The sequence below is a fragment of the Taeniopygia guttata genome, chromosome 35 (genome assembly GCF_048771995.1).
Source record: "Taeniopygia guttata chromosome 35, bTaeGut7.mat, whole genome shotgun sequence".
Lineage (NCBI taxonomy): Eukaryota > Metazoa > Chordata > Aves > Passeriformes > Estrildidae > Taeniopygia > Taeniopygia guttata.
This window is the reverse complement of record NC_133060.1, coordinates 3,939,147-3,960,199: the sequence shown is the minus strand read 5'-3', so window position 1 is coordinate 3,960,199 and position 21,053 is coordinate 3,939,147. Positions and strand designations below refer to the sequence as shown.

The following is a 21,053-nucleotide window of genomic DNA, read 5'->3' as shown; positions in this document are numbered from 1 at the left end:
GGATTTCCTTCTGGGGACAAGGATGTTCATCCCCTTCCAGGAGCCCAATGCCCGGCTGGGGCTCCAGGTCAGGAGTCCTTGAGCAGCTGCCCCAGAACCTCCGCCAGGGTCTCCCAGCGCAGCCGGAGCCGCTCGGCCTGGGCTCCCCAAAGGCCCCAGCAAGGCCCAAAGCCCTCCCAGGAACCCTCAACTCCCTCAAACCCAGCATCCCCCGCATCCCCTGCCAAGTTCCCCCCATGGCACCGGCCATGTCCATGTCCCCACATGTCACTGGCCATGTCCCACCATGTCCTCACCCATGGCTGTCTCCCGACCATGTTTCCATCCCTGTCATTGTCCCCCATGTCTCCATCCATGCCTGTGTCCCCCCATGTCCCCACAAATGCCCCCGTCCCCCTCCATGTCCATGTGTGTCCATGTGTCCCCATGTGTCATGGTTTGACACTGGCACAATGCCAGCGCCCCCATGAAAATGCAACCTCCCAAATGAATGCTGTGAGATGCGATCAGGAACAGAGCAGAGCAGGTCCAAGCTTAATAACAAAGGAAAAACTTTTTAAACTGCTACTACCATAAAAGGAAAAAAGAAAGAAAAACACACACTAAATATAAAATGAAAACCTTCCAAAACATTCCTCCTCCCCCCCGCCAATTCCTACAAACCATAGTGAGACACAACTTGGACCCCCAATCAGGTTAGCACCCTTCAGATAATCAATACTCAGTGCATCAAGGGAGAGAGGAGTCTCTCCTGTGCCACAGACCCCCCCAAGAAACACAATTGCCACCTCTTGTGTTTCCATGTCAAACATGGCACTGCCCAGAGAAAATCTGCCAGTGTAACACTCTCCTTTCCATGTCACAGTGCTCTCACCACCGTGCATGGACAGACTGCTCATAGGATTTTCTTTTCAAGGATGCTTTGCCAATGGAAAAAAAACAACAGTTCAGCTTTTCATTTTTGGGACTGCAGTCCCCTTGCCATTTCCCCCTGGGGCTGAGGGTCCAAGAACAGAGATCTCTTTTTCTCTGAAGACAGGGGACATCACCACAACCCTCCTTAACTTTTCTCTGTTCATTCCACTCCTCTTTTGTCAGCTGCTGAAGCAGGCCTCTTGGCTCACCGTGCATCTCCCCTAAAGTGCAGTCTCTCCCTCTTGGAGGAGGAATTGGTTCAGTCTATGGCTAACAAGAAAAAGTCCAGCCAAAAGCCACTCCACCATCTTCCCCCCCAGCCTTCTTTTCCTGACATCTCAGGTCCCAGGCTGTCTCTCTTCTTCTCTTTCAAACCAAGGAGGAGTAATATTTCACAAAGCCCTCATTTCCCAAGAAAGGGTAAAAAGCCCCGACTCCCTGGATGGCTCTTGGCCCAGACTCCAGTGCCCATGCTGCTCCCCCATACTTCTTCTCTGCAGCCGGAGAATTTCCAGGTGTCTTCAAGCTCTCTATCTCCAGGGAGACTCTGGGGGGAGAACGCAAACATCCCAGATTTCATCCACCCTTCCATCCGCAGGGAGCCGGCCGGTTCCAGTCCCTCCACCCTTCGGCCTTACCTCAGTCAGGCCGCATGGCTCCCCTTCCCCACCCAGCCAGAGAAAATTCTGTTCCGTGTCAAACCATGACAACATGTCACTCTCTATGTCTGTGTCCTACCACGACCACATCCACTTCTTAGTTCAATGTCTATTTTTACCTCAGTATTGGATATTTTAAACGGATTAAGAGAAATGAAAACAAAATCAAGGCCAAAAGAAAATTATTTCCGTGTCCATACCAGCTGAAGATCTGTGTGCTTGGGTGGGAGGGAAGAACCTTTTTTGGTGGAGTTTCTACCCCACTGTCTCCAAAATCTTGGTCTTTTCCCCAGTTTTTCCACCATCTGGCTGCAAAAGACACCCTTGGGCAATAGGAAATCAAAATTGTGGAATCCCTGAAGCTGGAAAAGACCTTGTCCTGGTTCAGAGCAAATTTGGGAGAGAACCCCCAAAGGGATTCCTCTAGAAAGCAGATTATATCAGCCCTCCCCCAACTGGTTTGGGAAAAATACCTCCTTGGAGGAAAGTGGAAAAAACTGTTTTTTAAAGAATAAAACCTAAACAACATTAAACAATAAAACCTCTTGCTGCTCTAAAAGAGAGACAAACTCAGAAAGTTCCTCCGTGGGTTGTAGCTCAGCTCACTCAGTCTCTTATCAGTCCCTCCAGTGCTGGAAATGCCACAGTCCAGGCCTGGCCCACTGAGCCACAGGTGTGAGCTGCCCGTGCTCTTCTGGGTGTTCAGGCCAGAGCAGGTTTAAACAGGTCCAAAGAAAAGGGAAAAAAACCCACAGTCCAAGGAACTTCACTGCCACAGCTAGCTAAAACTAATTAACAGCAAAGGAGAGCTCTGTCCCGCTGTCTGTCCATCTGCAGACAACCCAGCTCAGAAGCAGAAATGTGGAGGAGTGAGTGCAGTTTCTGAAAACAAACTCTGCCCTTCTCTCCCTCCTTTGCTCTTGGAACAAGTCTTAAAGGTGCAAAACTTATTATTCACCATAAACAGAACAGACAGCCGGGGATACAAGCATCATACAGTCAACCCAGGACATACCTCCAAGACCATTCAGTATTCCTTGATGCCAGCAGAAGATAGGATTGAAGGCAAAAGATTTTATGGAGCTGAAAGTGAATAAATCTGCTCTCCCCAAGGAATTCCCATTGTTGGTCTGTGCCCCAATGGATGTTCCTGCCACTGGGTTTATCTAGGTGCTTACAGGGCACGAGGAAAATGTGGAGCCTCCCAGCCAAGTGTCTTCCCAACCCAGATGACCAGGCCCATAGATCACGAGTTCTCTGCCCAATGAGGGTCATCGGAGATCATCCAACGTGGATCCTCCCATAGGGAATGGAGCTGGGAGGAGCTCTTCCCACCCTTGGGGAACTCACAGGGTTTCCCCCCTTAGTGGCGCCTCCGTTGGTGTTTGGTCAAGGTGGAGCTCGTGGAGAAGCTCTTCCCACACTCCCCACACTTGTAGGGCCTCTCCCCGGTGTGGATGCGCCGGTGCACGGTGAGGTGTGAGTTTAGCTTGAAACCCTTCCCACAGTCGGGGCAGCGGAAGGGCCTCTCATCTGTGTGACTCCGCTGATGGACGAGGAGACTGGAGCTGATCTGAAACCTCTTCCCACACTCAGAACACTCGTAGGGCTTCTCCCCGGTGTGGATGCGCTGGTGTTTTCTCAGGTCGGAGTGCCACCCATAGCTCTTCCCACATTCCAAGCAGGTGTAGGGCCGTTCCCCAGTGTGGATCACCTGGTGCTGGATCAGGGCTGAGCTTTCTCTGAAACTCTTCCCACATTCTCCACACTTGTATGGTTTTTCCCCAGTGTGGATCCTCTCATGTACCGTCAGCTGGAACTGCATACTGAAGCTCTTCCCACACACCCCACACTCGTAGGGCTTTTCTCCAGTGTGGATTCTCTCATGTCTCCTGAGGCCAGAGCTCTGCCTGAAGCTCTTCCCACATTCCCCACACTCATAGGGCTTTCCCCCAGTGTGGATCCTCTGGTGTTGCATCAGGTGGCCCTTCTGGCTGAAGCTCATCCCACATTTCCCACACTCATAAGGCCGGTCCCCAGTGTGGATTACCTGGTGCTGCGTCAGGTGGCCCCTCTGGCTGAAGCTCTTCCCACATTCCCCACACTCAAAGGGCTTTTCCCCAGTGTGGATCCTCTGGTGTTGGATCAGGATGGAGTTCTGGCTGAAGCTCCTCCCACACTCCCCACACTCAAAGGGCCTCTCCCCGGTGTGGAACCTCTGGTGAAGTCTCAGGCTGGAACTCCAGCGGAAACTCTTCCCACACTCCCCACACTCGTAGGGCCGTTCCCCAGTGTGGATCACCTGGTGCTGGATCAGATCCAAGCTCCGCCTGAAACCCTTCCCACATTCCAAGCACTTGTGGGGCTTCTCCCTGCCATGAGACTTCTCCACCAGCTCCAAGCTCCGGCTGGATCTCCGCCCGCCTTCCTGGCTCAGGGGGGCTCTTTCCTCCCTGCAGCTCCCTGGGCTGGGTTTGCTGCCACTCCTTGTGCGGGATCTCCAGGGCTTTTCCTCCTCCTCCATCTGGCCACACCCTGGGAGTGAAAAATCCTGGTTTGGGGAACAAAAGAAGAACAGAGCACGTTGCACTGGGAGATCCTTCTTGCCCCACTTCATCTCAAGAAGTCACTAGGCGTCATGAATCTGTAAGAACCTCCAAAACTCTAAGACTGAGCCCAAAAAATCCCCAAACATCACGATTCAGCAAAAACTCCCTTTAAATTATAAAGATTCAGCTCTCACAAAGAAACAAAGCACCAACATTTAGCCCAATAAATTGGAGAGATCCCATGAGGAATATACCATGGCCTCTCTTATTTTTGGTGTGAAATTACTTTTACAGGACTCCTCTGTCTGCTTTGTGGATAAAAACCTCTGGTGATGTCAATTTTTCCACACACCCTGGGGCTCATCCCGAATTCCTTCCACCCCCTGGGAGCGGGCAGAGAGTGCAGCTGAAGGTGCCTCACCCACTTTGGGTGATCGGCTCCCTTGGCTGGCGGCGGCACCGGGGATTGATTGGGGACCCGGGAGTGACCAGGAGACAGACGGGTGACACATCAGGGGGGTCTGTGAAGAGTCAGCAGGGAGAGAGCACTGAAAATCTCATCAGTGACTGCCTTGGGATCTTCAGGGAGTGAACATGGCAAGGCACCCATAGAGGGGAGAAAAGGGAAAGCCAGGGAGGGCTCCTGGCCAAAGGGATGATGATCCCAAAATGTCTCTGAAGGGTCCCTTGGGAGAATGTTGAGGTAGTTTGCACATTCCCCCAGAGGTAATTAAGGACATGGGCACCCAGGGGGGCAATAAGGGAAGTGGAGAAGGGATTTGGAGAACAGGGGATGGATGGTGTTGGTGAGCTGGGAAGGGTTTGGGTGAAGGGGAGTGTGCAGGAATATGGTTATGGCAAGAAACAGCAGGAAAAATCTATGTGGTATGAAAAAGGATGATGGAACAGAGAAGTAAGGGAAAAATACTGAGGATTGCGATGTTTTTCAGCAGGGTCTTATGCTCTAAATTTGCCAGCTGATCCAGATCCTTTCCTTCCCCGAGTTCCAGGACAGGAAAAGAAGTAGGTCAGGATGTCAGGGGTTTCTCTGTGGTGGGCAGCGGCAGCAGCGGGCGCAGAGGTGCGGGACCGGGAGCAGGGCTGGGGGCCTGTGGGGAGCTGCGGGGCCGGGCCGGGGCTGTGGGGCAGCCGGGGCTCAGCGCCGGGCGCTGCCTGAGCCCACCAGCCCCGGGCAGGGCCGGCAGTGGCCCCCGGCCCCCAGGAGGCTGCGGGACGCCCCGGCCGCTGCCCGGCCCCGGGGAGCTGCCGGCCCTGCCCGCCGGGGGGGCCGCCTTTGGACACTGCGGCAGGACAGGCACCGGCTCTGCCACACGGGCTGTGCAGGGGACCCTGAGCACAAGGAGCAAAACAAAGCAACATCTGGGAAATGCAGAGTGCTCATGGAAGGATCAGGATTTTCTGTGAAGGATTTGTGTTGCAGCATTTTTGAGAGAAAAGAGGACATGAGTTATGAGATTTGAGCTACTCCAGTCTAGGCCTCAGATTTGGGCCTTGTGGGCCTTCAAGCCTCTGACGCAGTTAGAAATTCAGAGCTTGTGGCGCAGATAGAAAATGTCTTAAGGTGTGATGGGGACCACTGGGTTGTTTGGGTGTGAATTAGTATAGGTTTCATAGTGTAAGGTGTAGGCCGTTTTAAGGAAAAGGTAAACAATGTTAGCCTACCAATCAGAGTGTCTTTGTTTTTGTAAACTATGTGGAAGCTTATATAAACTACCACCTTATCTTGAATAAAGGGAGAACGCTTGATTAACCACATTGGTTCAGACCTGCGTTTGTCTTGTCCAGCTTTCCGTGTTTCTGAGATTCCCTGGCTTTTAGTGGCGCCCGAACAGGGACCCAGGAGGCTCCGAAAAGGCTGCCAAATTACTTTTATAGTAACGGGGAGCTGAGTCTGAGTCGCGCGACGAAAAATCAGGTCCAAATCGCCTCATGGCGACAGGGCCGGGATCCCAAATTCACTTTTTGTGAACGGGGATCAGGTGGAACGGAGCAGAAGTCTCCAAACTCCGAATTGGGCCGTTTCCCAAGGGTAGGAAAAAGACTCTTCGCATTGTTGTTTGTTTGCGAGAGTCCGTTGGAGCAGTGGGAAGACCTCTGCGTTCACAAGGGACCCGAATGGTGGGTGTGGACGTGGCCGGGGCCGGGAAGCTGGAGCGGGGTTGCCGCCTTGCCGAAGAAAAGTGAGAGCGAAGCAACCCGCGGAGGTTGGAGGTAAGCCGCGGAGAGAGAGAGAGGGTGAGAGTTCACCATGGATGGGGATCTGCAGGCTTCAGTGCGGCTTTTCTTTCATATTCTCTCAAAGAGAGCTGAAAAAGTTAAAGAAGCCAATTTGGAACAGTTGGTTCTGTGGGCAAGAAACAAAGGCAAACTGCAAAAGCCTTCGCTGATTTTTAGTAAAGTCGAATCGCAAGAGCTGGGGCAGCTGCTTTGGCACGCAGTGATAGAGGGCAGAGAAGAGAGAGAAGCGGTGCTGGCCCCTCGCCCCCCCGCAGCAGCGGTGGCGGCGAACAACCCAGCGCGGTTTGGGGGGGCCGGGCACAGCCCTGCTAGCGGGATCGCAAAGACAGTTACACAGACAACAGCAGCGCAGATCCCCGCCCCAGGCAGCCCCCACCCCACCACCGTGGCGCTGCGCTGCCCCCTCCCACCGAGTTCAGATTCTGATGACTCAGAGCCAGACCTTCCTTTTGTCAATTGTAGCAGAACAAGCGATCACAAAACAAGATACAAAGGCAAGAAAAAGTTACAGAAAGCCTTTCCTCGTCCCTTGTTGAATGGGTTGGCAGAACTAAGGCAACGGGCTGTGGCGGAGAGCAGCAGGGTGCGGCGGTGAGCACCGGCCAGCCGCCCGGGCGGACCACAGAAGCGGCAGCGCGAAGTGGCAGCGCAGAGCGGCGGGCGTGGGGCCAGGCAGAGCGGGGCAAGGCAGAGCGGGGCCGGCCAGCACCGAGCCTGAGGCGGCCCCGGGGCGGAGCTGACTTCGGCCGAGAGACAGAAGGCTCCTTGTTGCTGAGCAACAGCGGGAGGAGGGAGATGGGCGTTCCCGGGGGCTCAGCCGCGCTGGAGTCGGAGCAGGCGGGGCGCGGCCACATCAGGGGCGTCTCCTCTCCCGTCCCCACAGTGACGCAGCAAGGCGGCGCCGCCCCCTCATCTCCCCGCAGCACCCCGCAATGGCGGCGGAGACGCTGCACAGCCTGGTTGCCATGGTAACAACAACGCTGAGAGCAGCAGTGTCACCAATGGAGGGATTGCAACACTACAGCAAAAATTTCAACAGCATTTTTCCAATTCCTTGCAAGAGTCAGAAGACGCAATGAAAAAGTATAGCAGTACCAATTGTTTTCCAAGATACCAAGAAGGATGGACATTATGCAAATCAAAGTTATTTCAAATATAATGTGGATGAAAATCACTGTAAAAAGATAGAAATGTTAATAATGATTTAATTGCCAAAAATGTCTCTGAAAACAAAGATTTGAGAAAAGTCAGTCAGATGGAATGTTGGCATTGAGTTCACAATTTTTGTTTTTAAGTTTTTATAGATAATAATACAAATAATGATGATTTTTGAGTTTTATAGATAATAAGATAAATGATGATTGTCAAGTTTTTGTAGGTAATGATAAGTAGTGATTGTTACTAATGTTATATAAATGCTTTGAAATAATTGTTTTAAACTATTTTAAACATTTCTTGTTGATAAGCTGATCATATAATGTAAGTTGTCTGATTTTGTGATAAGAATTATTATTAAGATGTTAAGGTATTGAGGTGTTGTTTTAATATTTACAGTCAGTTTTCATATGTTTTATTATTTTTCTAGGTGATTGATTGCAAGATGTGTTTTTCAGGATCCTGTGTATTTGATTTTTTAACCACTCATGTGTTTTCTTTATCCAATCTTTTATGCAGCTGCAGTTTATCTTCTTTTAAAAATTTATAGTCCAAGTTTTGGTTCAAGATTTCAGACTTCAAATTTTCAGATTTCTGAAGAAAAGGTTTGTTATATTTAGAGAATTTTTGTCTTGAACGAAATTTTGGACAGGTTCAATTATTTTATGGTTTGATAAATTTTTAATAATAAGGTTTTTTACTTATAACTGTTATTTTTAAGACTTTTTTTTTAAACATATCCTCCAATTAGAGTTTGAGCTCTGGCCAAGCTCTGGCTCTACGTGGATGGTGTGGTTGACCCAGGTGTTTTCTGCATCAAAAAGTATTCAAGTCCTTTTGGCTTGACAATTTGACCATATAGGACAGCTGAGCCGCAAAGGGAGTTTTGGAGAGACATGATCCGGACATGTTTTTTCCAAATCTCTGTTGTTTTAAGGTTTTTCAGCTGCTGCAGACTCTGGGATGACAATTTGATAGTGTAGCACTTGGTAACTGTGATTTTATATGTAATATTGATTGTGTATTATCTGATTGATTTTTATTTGTTGTTAGTTTCTTTACTATATGCATTGTTTTGTTTTTGATGTTTTTTCATGTTTATAACAAAGATGTTGATATTTCCATTTCTTCTGCAAGTTTTAGGGAACAGAATTGAGAGAGGACCCTCCAGTCCCTGTGGGGGTGTTGGGTTTGTTTGTGTTTTAACAGGTGCAGAATCTGGATGGATTTCAGTGAAGAATGTGGAACTTATCAATTGCAAGAGGGCACTGATCTCTCCACAAGTGGATCAGAAGATGCACAGAAAAAATGGATTGTGCAAAGATTTGTGTTTCACCCACAGAAGATCGTGGGCTTTGAAGTTTTTTTTATAAGTGTGTTTTTAATGATGTTATAGAATTTTTTGCTAAGTTTTAATAAGTTTTAGTAATGCCTGTGATTTTTCTGTTCATCTTGCCATTGTCTTTCAATGGCAAAAGAAAAAGAGGGAGGTCCCAACATGGATCAACAGCAATCCTGCTTGAGTAAGTGTTTTTACCCGTCCAACCAAGACGTCTGGGCAGGACAGATGCTTTTGCTGCATTGATACGAAAAGGCAGAAACAAAATTTTAGAAATAGATGAAAAAGATACCAACCCGCGGTGACAACTTCAATGACAACAGTTTGCCTGGAACATCCCGTGATGAATCCAGTTCTGATGAAAATTAAGTTTGCAGAGTACAGAAAAATAAGTTGAAATATCATAAGTGTGAAGTTAGATTTATCAGAAGTTAGTTTATTAGAAGTTATAGTTTATGTTTAGAATTAAGTTTGTTTCTTTCATGTTAAACAGGGCATTCAAAAACCTGAGAAGAATGTGGTGGGCCTCAATGTTTTTATTAAGCAGTGTTTTGGTTGTTGAAGTATCTGGAATCCTTGACATTGACAAGAGAGAAAATATGTGGATCACTTGGGCCAAACAAACTAGGCAAGATTAATTCTGCCTGTTGTTAGCCACACTGTCTAACCCCTTTTCATAATTGTTTAATTGGAGTTTCGTTGGGTCCCATGGCAGAGTTCAAAACCTGGACCCGAGCTCAAATAAATCTAAATAGCACTCTGGGAGCGCAAGCTGTTGCATTTGTGCAAAACCTTAAATTTACTGATGACAGTCTTCAAGAATTCGGTCTTTTGGGTTCTGTCCCAGGAAATTATTGCTTAATATTTGGATCTTATGCTACCAAACCAACTCAAGAAAATGGAAAATTGACAGATGACGACACTTGGTTGTCTCCCAGATCACCATTGTATTAAAACTATTCAGAATATTGTAACAATTCGACTCAATCTGTGACACCGCCAAGAGGTGGTGCAGGAAAACTGCCCCCAGGAACCTTCCTCATTTGTGGGGACCGAGCCTGGTCAGCAGTCCCTCAAAATGCTAGGGGAGGCCCATGTTATATCGGTAGGTTGACGCTTTTTGCTCCCACCATACATCAGGTTCTCTAATTGCCTCAGAAGACTCAACGAGCCAAACGCAGTGTTCTCCAAATGGACCCTAATTGTAAAGATATAGTGTCATTGTGGGGGCGTGCCTCTGTAGTAGTAGCCTCACTTTTTGCCCCAGGGAGTTGCCTCATCAAAAGTGCTCACACAATTGAGAACTCTAGCCTGCTAGACAGGAAAACAAATTAATATCACATCTAAATTGATAAGTGAGCTTGCTGCAGATGTAGACGATACCCATCATGCGGTTCTACAAAACAGAGCTGCAATTGATTTCCTTCTTTTAGCACAAGAACATGGGTGCGAAGAATTTGAAGGCATGTGCTGCATGAATTTGTCTGACCATTCTCAATCGATTTATAAACAGTTAATGCAATTGAAGGAACACATGAAAAAACTTACCATAATGGACACTCCATTTGATAACTGGCTCAATTCTTTAGGTTTTTCTGGCTGGGTCAAAGACTTAATTCGTTTTGGTATTGTACTTCTTTTTATCTTTATAGTTATTTTAATTGTTATACCGTGTTTTTTACTGTGTGTGCAAAAATTAGTTCATTGCGCCTTCACTCCAGCCTGGGTAGCTCAAAAAGAAAAAGAGGGAATTGTTGCAGCATTTTTGAGAGAAAAGAGGACATGAGTTATGAGATTTGAGCTACTCCAGTCTAGGCCTCAGATTTGGGCCTTGTGGGCCTTCAAGCCTCTGACGCAGTTAGAAATTCAGAGCTTGTGGTGCAGATAGAAAATGTCTTAAGGTGTGATGGGGACCACTGGGTTGTTTGGGTGTGAATTAGTATAGGTTTCATAGTGTAAGGTGTAGGCCGTTTTAAGGAAAAGGTAAACAATGTTAGCCTACCAATCACAGTGTCTTTGTTTCTGTAAACTATGTAGAAGCTTATATAAACTACCACCTTATCTTGAATAAAGGGAGAACGCTTGATTAACCACATGGGTTTAGACCTGCATTTGTCTTGTCCAGCTTTCCGTGTTTCTGAGATTCCCTGGCTTTTGATTTGGTTTGGGTCCCTGCAGAAAGGAAAGATTCTGCAGAAAGCTCAGCAGCTCTCAGAGGATGAGCACCCACAGGCAGTGACCGGGGCTGCAGGAGTGGCACAAGAAGGCCCTGCAGCACTTGGGCACAAAGGCACAGCAGCTGAAGGCAAGGAGGGATGAGCAAAAGGCCAAGCTGAAGGCAAAGGCCATGGCAGAGTTCCCACAGCCCCTGAGGGACCAACCCCAGGGCCCAAGGGGGCCCCAGCACCCAGGGGACGGCGTCGGCCACAAGCACCTGGCAGAGGCATTGCCCTCCTGGCCAGGGCAGAGCCCACCCAAACAGCCCCTGGGAAGGAGTCAGGGCTCCAGCTGCAGCCCACAAGGACACTGCAAGCACAGACAGCAGCACCCTCAGGAGGAGCGAGTCCACCCCTGCATGGACATGGATTGTCAAGGCTCTCTGAGCTCCCATCCCACCGGGGACCCACCACAGTTGGGTGGAGCCCTTGAGAGCATTCAGGGTGGTCTGCATTGAGAGGGGGCCTCTCCTGATGGACACAGGGGCATCTCAATCTACTCTGAATCTTAGACCTAAGGGGGGGAAAATGTAAAAAATATCTTGGATTATTCAGGGGATAAGTGGGAAAGAGGAGTGGCTTTTAGGGGTCAGTTATTGGTTAGAAAGGAAAATAATTGAGAAGTCACTTCTTAATTGCATAGCTTAGTGTTTGATTAGACTTTAAAAGCCTTGTAACAAGAGATTGTTAGCCATCTTTTGTGCTGTTTTTCCTGCACGCAGAATCTGGTGCAGACGGCGTACTGAAGTTTTGATACTATAAAGATAAACAGAAGCTGAAGACCTAAAATGCCCAATGCATCTCTCGCTCCTGACACAGAACTGCTCCAGGAGGGTATCCCCTGCCAGGGGGTTGCCGAGGGGTTGTCCCAAGGGAGTTGTCCAACTTGGGGCCCACAAACTCACACTTTATTCAACCACTCTTAGCAGATATGGGGAAGGGTTAGAAATGCAAGAATTTTATTTGCTCCCAATTGTGACTATAGTTTACAGGGAAGGGATTTGATCACTAAACTGGGAATGCAAATTAATATTATAAAAGGTGATATAGAGGTTAGTTCTGCTGTACCTTTGTGTCACGTGTCTGGCAAGGCCTATGCTGAAGTGAACCCAGAAGTGTGGGTAGCCTGAGGGAAATGGGAGAAAATTAGATATGGAGCCTCTCTAAATTACTTCGAAGCAACCAGGACAAGTGGTCTCGAGAAGCAACACCCTATTCCAAGGGAGGGAAGTGTGAAAAATGCATATTAAAACATTGGCTCATTGCAAATATTAAAATGAATACTATATATGTTATGTTGGAAGTGCTGTATTAATCTCTTTTACGTAGTGTGCTACATACAGTTTTTAGCCTATAGCATAATATTAAAATAGAAACTATACGACATAAGATACTTTTTGTAACTAGCTCAAGGAATGGAAAAGATAATCAAGAAATTCTTTGCATTGTCCTCTCTGGATAGAGATCACAGCAACAGACACCTAGAACCCCAGAGAAGAATCATTGCCTCCTTTCCAGAAAAGCTCAGACTTCGAGGAACCAAGAAGGTTGATTATTAAGATGGGGGGGAAGCTAAAATTAAGCAGAAACACCCTGGTTTGAAAGGGATGCTTGAATCATGTATGAGATACATGAATATGCAATAGGCTATTGCTTTTAAGGGGTAATCCTTTGTAAGCAGGGTGCGCTATTTGGTGGAGTGCCAGGCACCAGGACTCCATAATTGTTTCCATTTATTGTCTCTTATTGTCCTAATTTTTATTACTATTTTCATTACTATTAAACTTCTAAAATTTTAACAAAAGTGAATGGTGTTTTTCACAGAAAGGAAGGGGAATTAGACAAAGCGCAGGACAAACCCACAGAGCTGTGTGTGCTCGTAAGAGCCTGGCACTGAAATACCCTGAGCAGGAAGGCTTCAATATCTTCTGGTAACACCATGTCAGCTGAAAGGGGGCAAAATCAATTATTGCTTCTTCAGCAACCACTGGATCACTTATTAAGATATTTCTGAAAGAAATATCTCCAAGAGAAGCAATTGTGGAAGCAGTAGCCGCAGACTCAGAACTTATTTTTACAGGGACAATCCTTCAGGGGGTTATGGCAGCTTTAGGAATACAATGGGACCTCCAGAACCCCTGGCACCCCCAGAGCTCAGGCTGGGTACAAAGAATGAATGAGGAACTGAAATAAACACCTTTGGAAGTTGGGGATACAAACCAGGATGCCATGGATACAGCTTTTGCCATTGGCTTTGGCAAGAAGAAGAGCCAGAACTAGGGCAGATACTCAGTTATTTCCCTTTGGAATTCATCTTGGGAATTCCTTACCCTGGGAATTCTCCACCTAGTGCAGGGTGCAGATAAGGGATGCACAGTTAAAGCAGTCTGTGGCCAGAATCCTGTCTCTGGTGCAATCTCCCCCCCAGGAAGCTGGGCTGGCACAGAGCCTGCCTTGGCACTTTGCTGTTGCCAACATCCCAGCAGGACATCGGCTCCTGCCTAAGGAGTGCAGAGCAGCACCACTGGTGGCCAAGTGGCGTGGCCCGTGCCAAGTGGCCCCGAGGCCAGAAAAGGCCGCCATCACAGCTGAGCACGGGGGGGGGGGGGGGGGGACCCCTCAGCCTCGGCTCCAGGTCTCTGCAGCCCCGGAGATTTGCACTTCCCGCCTGCAGCAGGAGGATGGGAGGCCCCCACTGAGCTGCACTGAAGGCAGCGCAGCAGCAGCCAGGGCTCCACAGCGGGGCAAGGCCCTGGGCCTGCCCACACATCCTCTGCTGAAATCCTCGGCCTGGCCACCCTCCTTTGGCAGCTCCAGCCACCGGGGACAGCCCTTGCTGCCACTGCTGCAGCTTCAGCGCTCTCTGGGCCTGCCCTGCCACAGCTGCTGGGGAGACAACGGGACGATTTCACTCTGGATCTCAGTTACACGCACAAACTGCACTGGCTGGGATTCCATTGCTGGAAAATATATTAAGTTCAAATTTTAAAAAAATCTTATTTCTCTACTTAGACTTGTTTTCCTTTGCCTTGGCGAAAGAAATTTTTAAGGTTTCTTTCAAGGGATGTTACACCACTCAACACACTGGGAATAGCCCAAAAGATACCCACAAAGATAACCACAAAGATAGGGACCAGCAACAAAACATCAACCCCAGCAGCAAACAGCAACCAACACCTACCCCAGACACTGCCCCAGGCACAGCTGGAGACACCTGGTCTGGAAAAGCAGGAGAAGGAAATCCAGGCGTGTGGACAGAATTAATATCAGAGGTGAAGAAACCCCAGTCCAATAGGAAACCAAATTGTAAAAACTACACAATCTGGAAGCAATGGACATTAAACCAATGGATTTTTATTGATTCAGGCTATATAATGTTTAAAAAAAATCTAGTAAAACTCACACGTCGTGGAATGATTTTCTCTGCACAGCCAGGCTCTGTGGATGAAATAATTTCTGTTGCACATCTTTGCCAGAACCAAGGAAAGCCTTGACTCTAAAAATAAAGATATTGTTGAAGAGATTTTGTTCTTCCCACAGCTTAATCTACAGGATTCCACCATGAGAATAATTTTACTTAAAATCCTGCTTTTATATTGTCAGTTGAAATTGGCCCAGGGGTGTAAGAATCAATTATTAGTCCTAAGAAAAGAAGAAGAAACTTGATTGCTTTGGAATTTTTTTTGCGTATGTTTGTGCGTGGCTATTCATGATGGCAAAATGTTGGTCTGGGTTTATCGTTCACCTTTAGGTTGCATTGTGCAAAACTAGAAGAGCTTCAAAGGTGACCACTTAAAACATAAACTGTCAATAGAATGTTGTTTAAAAAAAAAAAAAATAAAAAAAAAAGGCAGATTCAGGAGGGTCCACTGGGATGGCTGCTCTGGAAGAGAAGCTTCATTCCAGGCAGCCAGCAGAGGAGCTTTGAAAATGTAAATTAACACTGCTGGGGCAAAGTGTGGACAACAGTTCCTGGGTCTTTTGCCTGGGGCAGGAATTCGGCTCCTTCCCTCCGCCCCTCACCCCAAGCTCTGCCTGCAGATGGAATTTGCACAGCTGAAGGCAGAGCCCATGGTGAGGATCTCTGACTCTGCAACAGAAATGGCTGAAGCTCCAAAGGAAAACAGCAAATGGAGAATGTTGTGAAAACTTCACTAAAATAAGCGTGGGGGGGATGATCCCTTGGCCCACTCCAACATGTGCTGCCACTGTTTATGTTATTTAGGGAGGATTAGAGCACTGGGTTTTTTCTTTGCTACGCTGAGTTCAGAGAAATCAGTTGGGAATCCAAGTATGTGATGATTTAATTAGAGAAAAACGGTCAATTGATGTAGTCCTGGCTGAAGGGAGTGCCCAAGAACTGGGAAAAGATTGAAGGGCCACCAGAACAAATCCTACAACACCACGGACCAGCCCCTGGGGACCCTAAGGAACTCTTAATATTAAGAGACAGAGAACCCATTTATCATTTCAAAGGCATCATTAGATTACAAGCTGTCCTCGAAAAAAGAACCAACCAGACAGCTCCAACTCCTGACCTTCCTGCTGACCAATCCACTGAAATGAGGAACACAACATTTCACCATGGGATGGGATCAGATTATCTGTTAGCAGAAAAAGGTGTCGGTGGAAAATTAAATGACTAAAATGACTCTCTTTGTTGGCAAAGAGATGACAAAGGAAAAGTGGTGAAAAACATACCAAGTGAAACAAGAAAGCAGCTCATGTTCCAGCCCAAACCTGGAAAGGATGGGAATGGGACACGGTTTTATGGTTCAATGGCAAACCATGGGTTAAACGAATGCTGCTCCTCCTCTTTTGTGCTGCAGCAACTCTCATCTTCTTACCATGCTCCACACCTTGGCAGTGCAGCTCATCCAGCAGCTGAGCCAGGGGATGCAGGAGGCAGCCAGGCCTCCTGACCCACAAACGGCTACAAAAGGACAGGGAATGAGGGCACCGAGAATAATCCCAAAACCAAAGAGGACCCAGTAAGAAAAAACAGAGTCAATGATTGAATCTGTCTGGAGACAGGGCGAGGGACTTGTAGCTAAAGAAAGCAATCGGAGAAACCATCAGTTCCAATAAATGTTACCAACTGATACGGACTGCTGCTCAAAGTCCCGCTAAATTCCTGAACTTCGAGGAGAAGAACAAAGACTTAACAGAGCCATGAATATCGGCTGGTATACAAAAGGAGGGTGCATATTAACGAGGACAGGCAGCAGGCGCATCGGGAAGTCTGAACCTTCCAAGGACCTCAGCCCGTGGGCAAAGGCACAGGGAGATGCGGCCAGGAAAATGAGGATAAAAAGGAGGCTGCGGACTACAACCACGGCAGAGAGCGCACGGCAAATGCCCCACGGCCTCTCCCCCTGCTCGGCAATAAAGTCACTTTTACAGGACTCCTCGCTCTCCTCCGGCCACAGAAACCTCCGGCGACGGGAATTTCCCCGCACGCTCCCGGCCGCGGGGCAGCCCCCTCGGTCCTACCCACAGCAGCCGGGCCGAGCCAGCGCTGCTCCGGCAGCGGCTCCTGCCCAGGCCCCGGCGGGAAGGAGACCGCGGGCAGCCGCTCCCGCCGCGCCCTCAGCCCAGGGCCGGCACGGCCCGGACACGGCACCACCGACCCGCCGCAGCCCCCTGCCGCCCCCTCCGCCCGCAGCCAGCCCCGAGCCCCCGCAGAACCCAGCGCGGCTCCCACCTGCGCCGGGGCCGCCTCCGAGCTCCGCCGACGCCGCCTCACCGCGCTCCGGCCGCTGCCGCCGCTCCCGGGCCCGCACAGACCCTCCTGGCGCCAATGGCGCCGCTGCCCGCCCACGGCCGCCCTCAGCCCGCCGCCGGGGCCGTGCTGCGCCCCGCTCCCACCAATCAGCGCGCCGCAACCGCGACTGACGGCACCAGCGGCCAATGGCAGCGAGCTGGGGGCGGGCTCTGCGCACGGCCCAGACTCGCCCCGCGCTCTCAGGGCCCCCCGCGCTGCGTGAGGGCAAAGCCGGAGATGAGCAACAGCCCCGGGACGGGCCCGGGCCCGAGGCGGGATTGAGCTGCCCACACAAACAAACTTCTCCGCACCTCCCGCCACGGCTTTCCCGGCCCTGCGCCTTCCGTGCCTCCGGCTCTGCGGGAAGCCCGGGAGCCTCCCTTCTCCTGCCCCTCATTAGTGCATCGCTGCTTCGCTTTGATTTCCCCCAAAAAGGGAAACCTGCCCTAAGCCCTGTGGCTGAATATAGGAGTGGAGAGATTTCCGGCAGTGATTTACTAACATATGAATATCGATCTAATATTCCTTGGTCAACAGGAATGTCAGGAGCTGGAGCTCTCTGGTTGGTTCTTATTTCGTGGACAGCTTGTAATCTAATAATGCCATTGAAATGATAAATGGGTTCGCTGTCTCCTGATATGAATTCGTTTGGGTTCTGTGAAAAACGCCAATCACTTGTTTTAAAATCTTAAAAATTTTAAAGTAATAATATAGTTATAAAAATAGTAATAAAAATTAGAATTTTAAATTTTTTGACAATCACAGTTAGGGCAATAAAGGACAATAAAAAGCAAAGAATTACAAACGGGTTCCTATGCTTTCCTCTTGAAAGCATAGCTTGCTAACGAAGGATTAACCCTTAAAAGCAATAGCCTGTTGCATATTCATCTATCTCATACATGATGATAAATTCTTTTCAAACAAATGGTGTTCTCTGTTATTTTCAACTTCTTCCCCTTAATCCTGGCGGCTCAGACTGAGGGGAGGTGGAGGAATGATTGTTTTTTTCCAATAAGGAGGCAATTTCTCTTTAGGTTTCTTGTTGCTGTTATCTCTGTGTGAAGAATTTCTTTATTATCTCATCCTCTCATCCCTTTCTTGAGCTAGTTAAAAAATAACTTACATCACATAGTTTCTATTATAACATTATGTTATAACCTAGAACTATATCTACCAGACTACTTAAAAAGGATTAATACTGTTCTACAAAATAACTTTCCAACAAAACACATATAGTATTCGACTTAATATTTGTGAAAAGCCAATAATTTAATATGCATTTTTCATAGCTCCCAGGGGCTGGTCCACGGTGTTATAGGATTTGTTCTTGTGGCTGTTCATCTTTTCACCATTTTTGGGTGCTTTCTCCAGCCGGGGCTGTATCAATTGACCACTTTTCTCTAATTAAATCATCACATACTTGGATTCCCAACTGATTTCTCTGAACTCATCGTAGCAAAAAAAAAAAAAAACAAACAAACAAACCATGGTCTAATACACCCTAAATAACATAGACAGTGACAGCACATGTTGGGGTGGGCAGAGGGATGATTTTCCCCCCCCTTATTTTAGTGAAGTTTTCACAACATTCTCCATTTGCTGTTTTCCTTTGGAGCTTCAGCCATTTCTGTTGCAGAGTCAGAGATCCTCACCATGGGCTCTGCCTTCAGCTGTGCAAATTCCATCTGCAGGCAGAGCTTGGGGTGAGGGGCAGAGGGAAGGAGCCGAATTCCTGCCCCAGGCAAAAGACCCAGGAACTGTTGTCCACACTTTGCCCCAGCAGTGTTAATTTACATTTCTAAAGTTCCTCTGCTGGCTGCCTGGATTGAAGCTTCTCTTCCAGAGCAGCCATTGGATGACTCACCTGGCTCCCAAGGAATCTGCCATTCCCCCCCACCCTTAAGAATATTCTATTAACTATTAGCATGTTAAAAGGTGTTATAAATAAAAATGTATTCAGCCAAATTAAAAAATAAAAATAATTTTATTTGCGGTCAAATTCTATCTAGCCAGCCACGGAAAAAAAAACCAAAAAAACCACAGTGCCGAGCCCGGGGTCGGCCCTGGGTGTGCAACAAGGAGTCAGCCTCAGCAGAGGTTTTTCTCCATGCCCACACACTTCCATCCTGGCACAAGCAATTTTTATAGGGAAAATTCCGCCTGAGGCCAAGATTTCTGCAATCAGTCTTTTCTTCTATTCAGAGTCCATATGTTAATAAGATTTTCTTTTTTGGAGATGAGGCAGAACAATTCAGTGTCCGGAGTTGAATCCCGTGATGAAATTTACGGGAACGCTGCATTCACAAGTATCTGTCAGGATTTCCATGATATCCATCTCAGGTCATTCAAGCAATGATCAGCACTTGGTGTCCCTCGTATCTCTCCAGACATGGCCCATCTCCTGGCAAGCTGTACCTTTTCTGTTGGCCTTGATTATTTGGTTTTCATTTCTCTTCCCCCCTTTAAAATATCCAGCACTGAGGGAAAAATAAAAACATTGATCTTACAAATGGGTGGGGACTTGGGGGAATATAGACATTGAGAGTGATATGGGGACACGTGGACATGGAGGGGGATGTCGCCATTTGTGGGGACATGGGCACAGATGGAGAGTGGAGGACAATGACAGGGATGGAAACATGGTGGGGAGACAGCCATGGGTGAGGACATGGTGGGACATGGCCAGTGACATGTGGGGACACGGACATGGCCGGTGCCATGGGGGGAACTTGTAGGGGATGTGGCTGGGAGGGACTTGGGCCTTGCTGAGGCCTTTGGGGAGCCAGGGCCGAGCGGCTCCGGCTGCGCTGGGAGACCCTGGCGGAGGTTCTGGGGCAGCTGCTGAAGGACCCCTGCCCTGGAGCCCCAGCCGGGCATTGGGCTCCTGGAAGGGGATGAACGTCCTTGTCCCCAGGAGGGGGTCTCGGGGGCGGCTGAGGGGCCACAACGGGGAGGGGAAAGCCTGACAGAGCTGTCACACTCCAAAGCTACACCCCAAAAGTCCCAAAACTCAGGGATTCCTCCCAGGAAAAAGCAGCCAGGAGGGGTCTGGATTGAGAGAAAGGGGGGGTGTGACCCCCAGACTGAGCAGGAGTGGCTTGGAACCCCCAAAACCAAGCATGGGGGATGGGGGTGGGGTTGGGGAATGATGAGAAGGGCACGGAAGAGTGGGAGAAAGGAGGAGTCTTGGACTCCCAAAGAGAGCAGGAGAGGCATGGGACCCTCAAATTGAGTTGGAGGGGTCTGTGGGTGTGGGGAATGATGACAAAGGGGAAGGAAAGGTGGGGATGGGACAGAAAAAGGGTGGTTCCATGGGGATCCCTTTGTGTCCCCATTACTCAATCCCTTGTGTAATCCCTGGGGCTCCCAGGGGCCATGATGGGGGGCTGCACAATACCTATCCCTATGGGGCCCATCGAGGGTTCTCCCCACCCAACAGCCAGTCCTGCGGTGGCTGTGGGGCAAAGGCGGGACGGAAAGGGGTGTCTGGGGTGGGCAGGGAGGAGTGAGAGGAAGAGGGAGCAAGAAGATGAAGAAGGAGTGAGGACTAGGAGGAGGAAGAGGAGGAACAGCTACAGGAGCAAGATGAGGAGGAGCAGCAGGAGAACCATGCGGTTACCCGGCCCACCCAACGAGTCCGCAGCTCTTCTTGGCTCCAGCAGCATCACCTCCTGCACATCCTGCAGGTGAGTGGGGAGAGGGGGCTCATCTCACATCTCTCAGGGATTGTCCAGGAGGGCTTTTTGTGAGGGAGGGGATGTTTGGATCTTGAAGGTCCCAGAAGCTAATCCACAAATGCCACTTGGGGGAACCTTGAAGAATCCACGTGGTGATCGCCTGTCAGGGGCCCGGGAGGTGGGGTGACATCGGTTTTGGGGCTCACTGGAAGTGGGGAGAGCTGCAAGGGGTGATCCCATAGATGGGGGTCCCCTGAAAGCCTAGAGGGGTGGGGGAGGCTGGAGATGAGCAGGGTCTGGGCCCACCCGACAGTGGACGGGGTGGTGACTTCTAGAGCTGGACTTGGGCAGTGGGACCATGAAACCCAAGGTGCTAATGCGTTGTTTTTCCCCCAAGCATGGTTTTGTCAATCCCAAACTTTGCCTGGATGGAGGTGGAGGAGGCTGTAAGAAAGAGGAAGATGCCCTGCAACAAAGAGGCAGGTGAGGAGGAAGTCACTGCCCTTTTCCCCCTCTCCTC

The 21,053-nt window shown here is 49.0% G+C and overlaps 1 protein-coding gene across 1 annotated transcript; it reads right to left on the bottom strand.

Annotated features, from left to right (window-relative positions):
- Positions 1 to 534: 534 nt before the first annotated feature.
- On the bottom strand, positions 535 to 16,957 carry LOC100220872 (uncharacterized). The gene is made up of 2 exons (XM_072921175.1): positions 16,797 to 16,957; positions 535 to 4,125 (listed from the first exon to the last, which is right to left on the bottom strand). The coding sequence occupies exon 2, from the start codon at positions 4,096 to 4,098 to the stop codon at positions 2,938 to 2,940; it is 1,161 nt and encodes a 386-aa protein (XP_072777276.1). The 5' UTR covers positions 4,099 to 4,125; positions 16,797 to 16,957; the 3' UTR covers positions 535 to 2,937.
- Between the last annotated feature and the right edge of the window lie 4,096 nt (positions 16,958 to 21,053).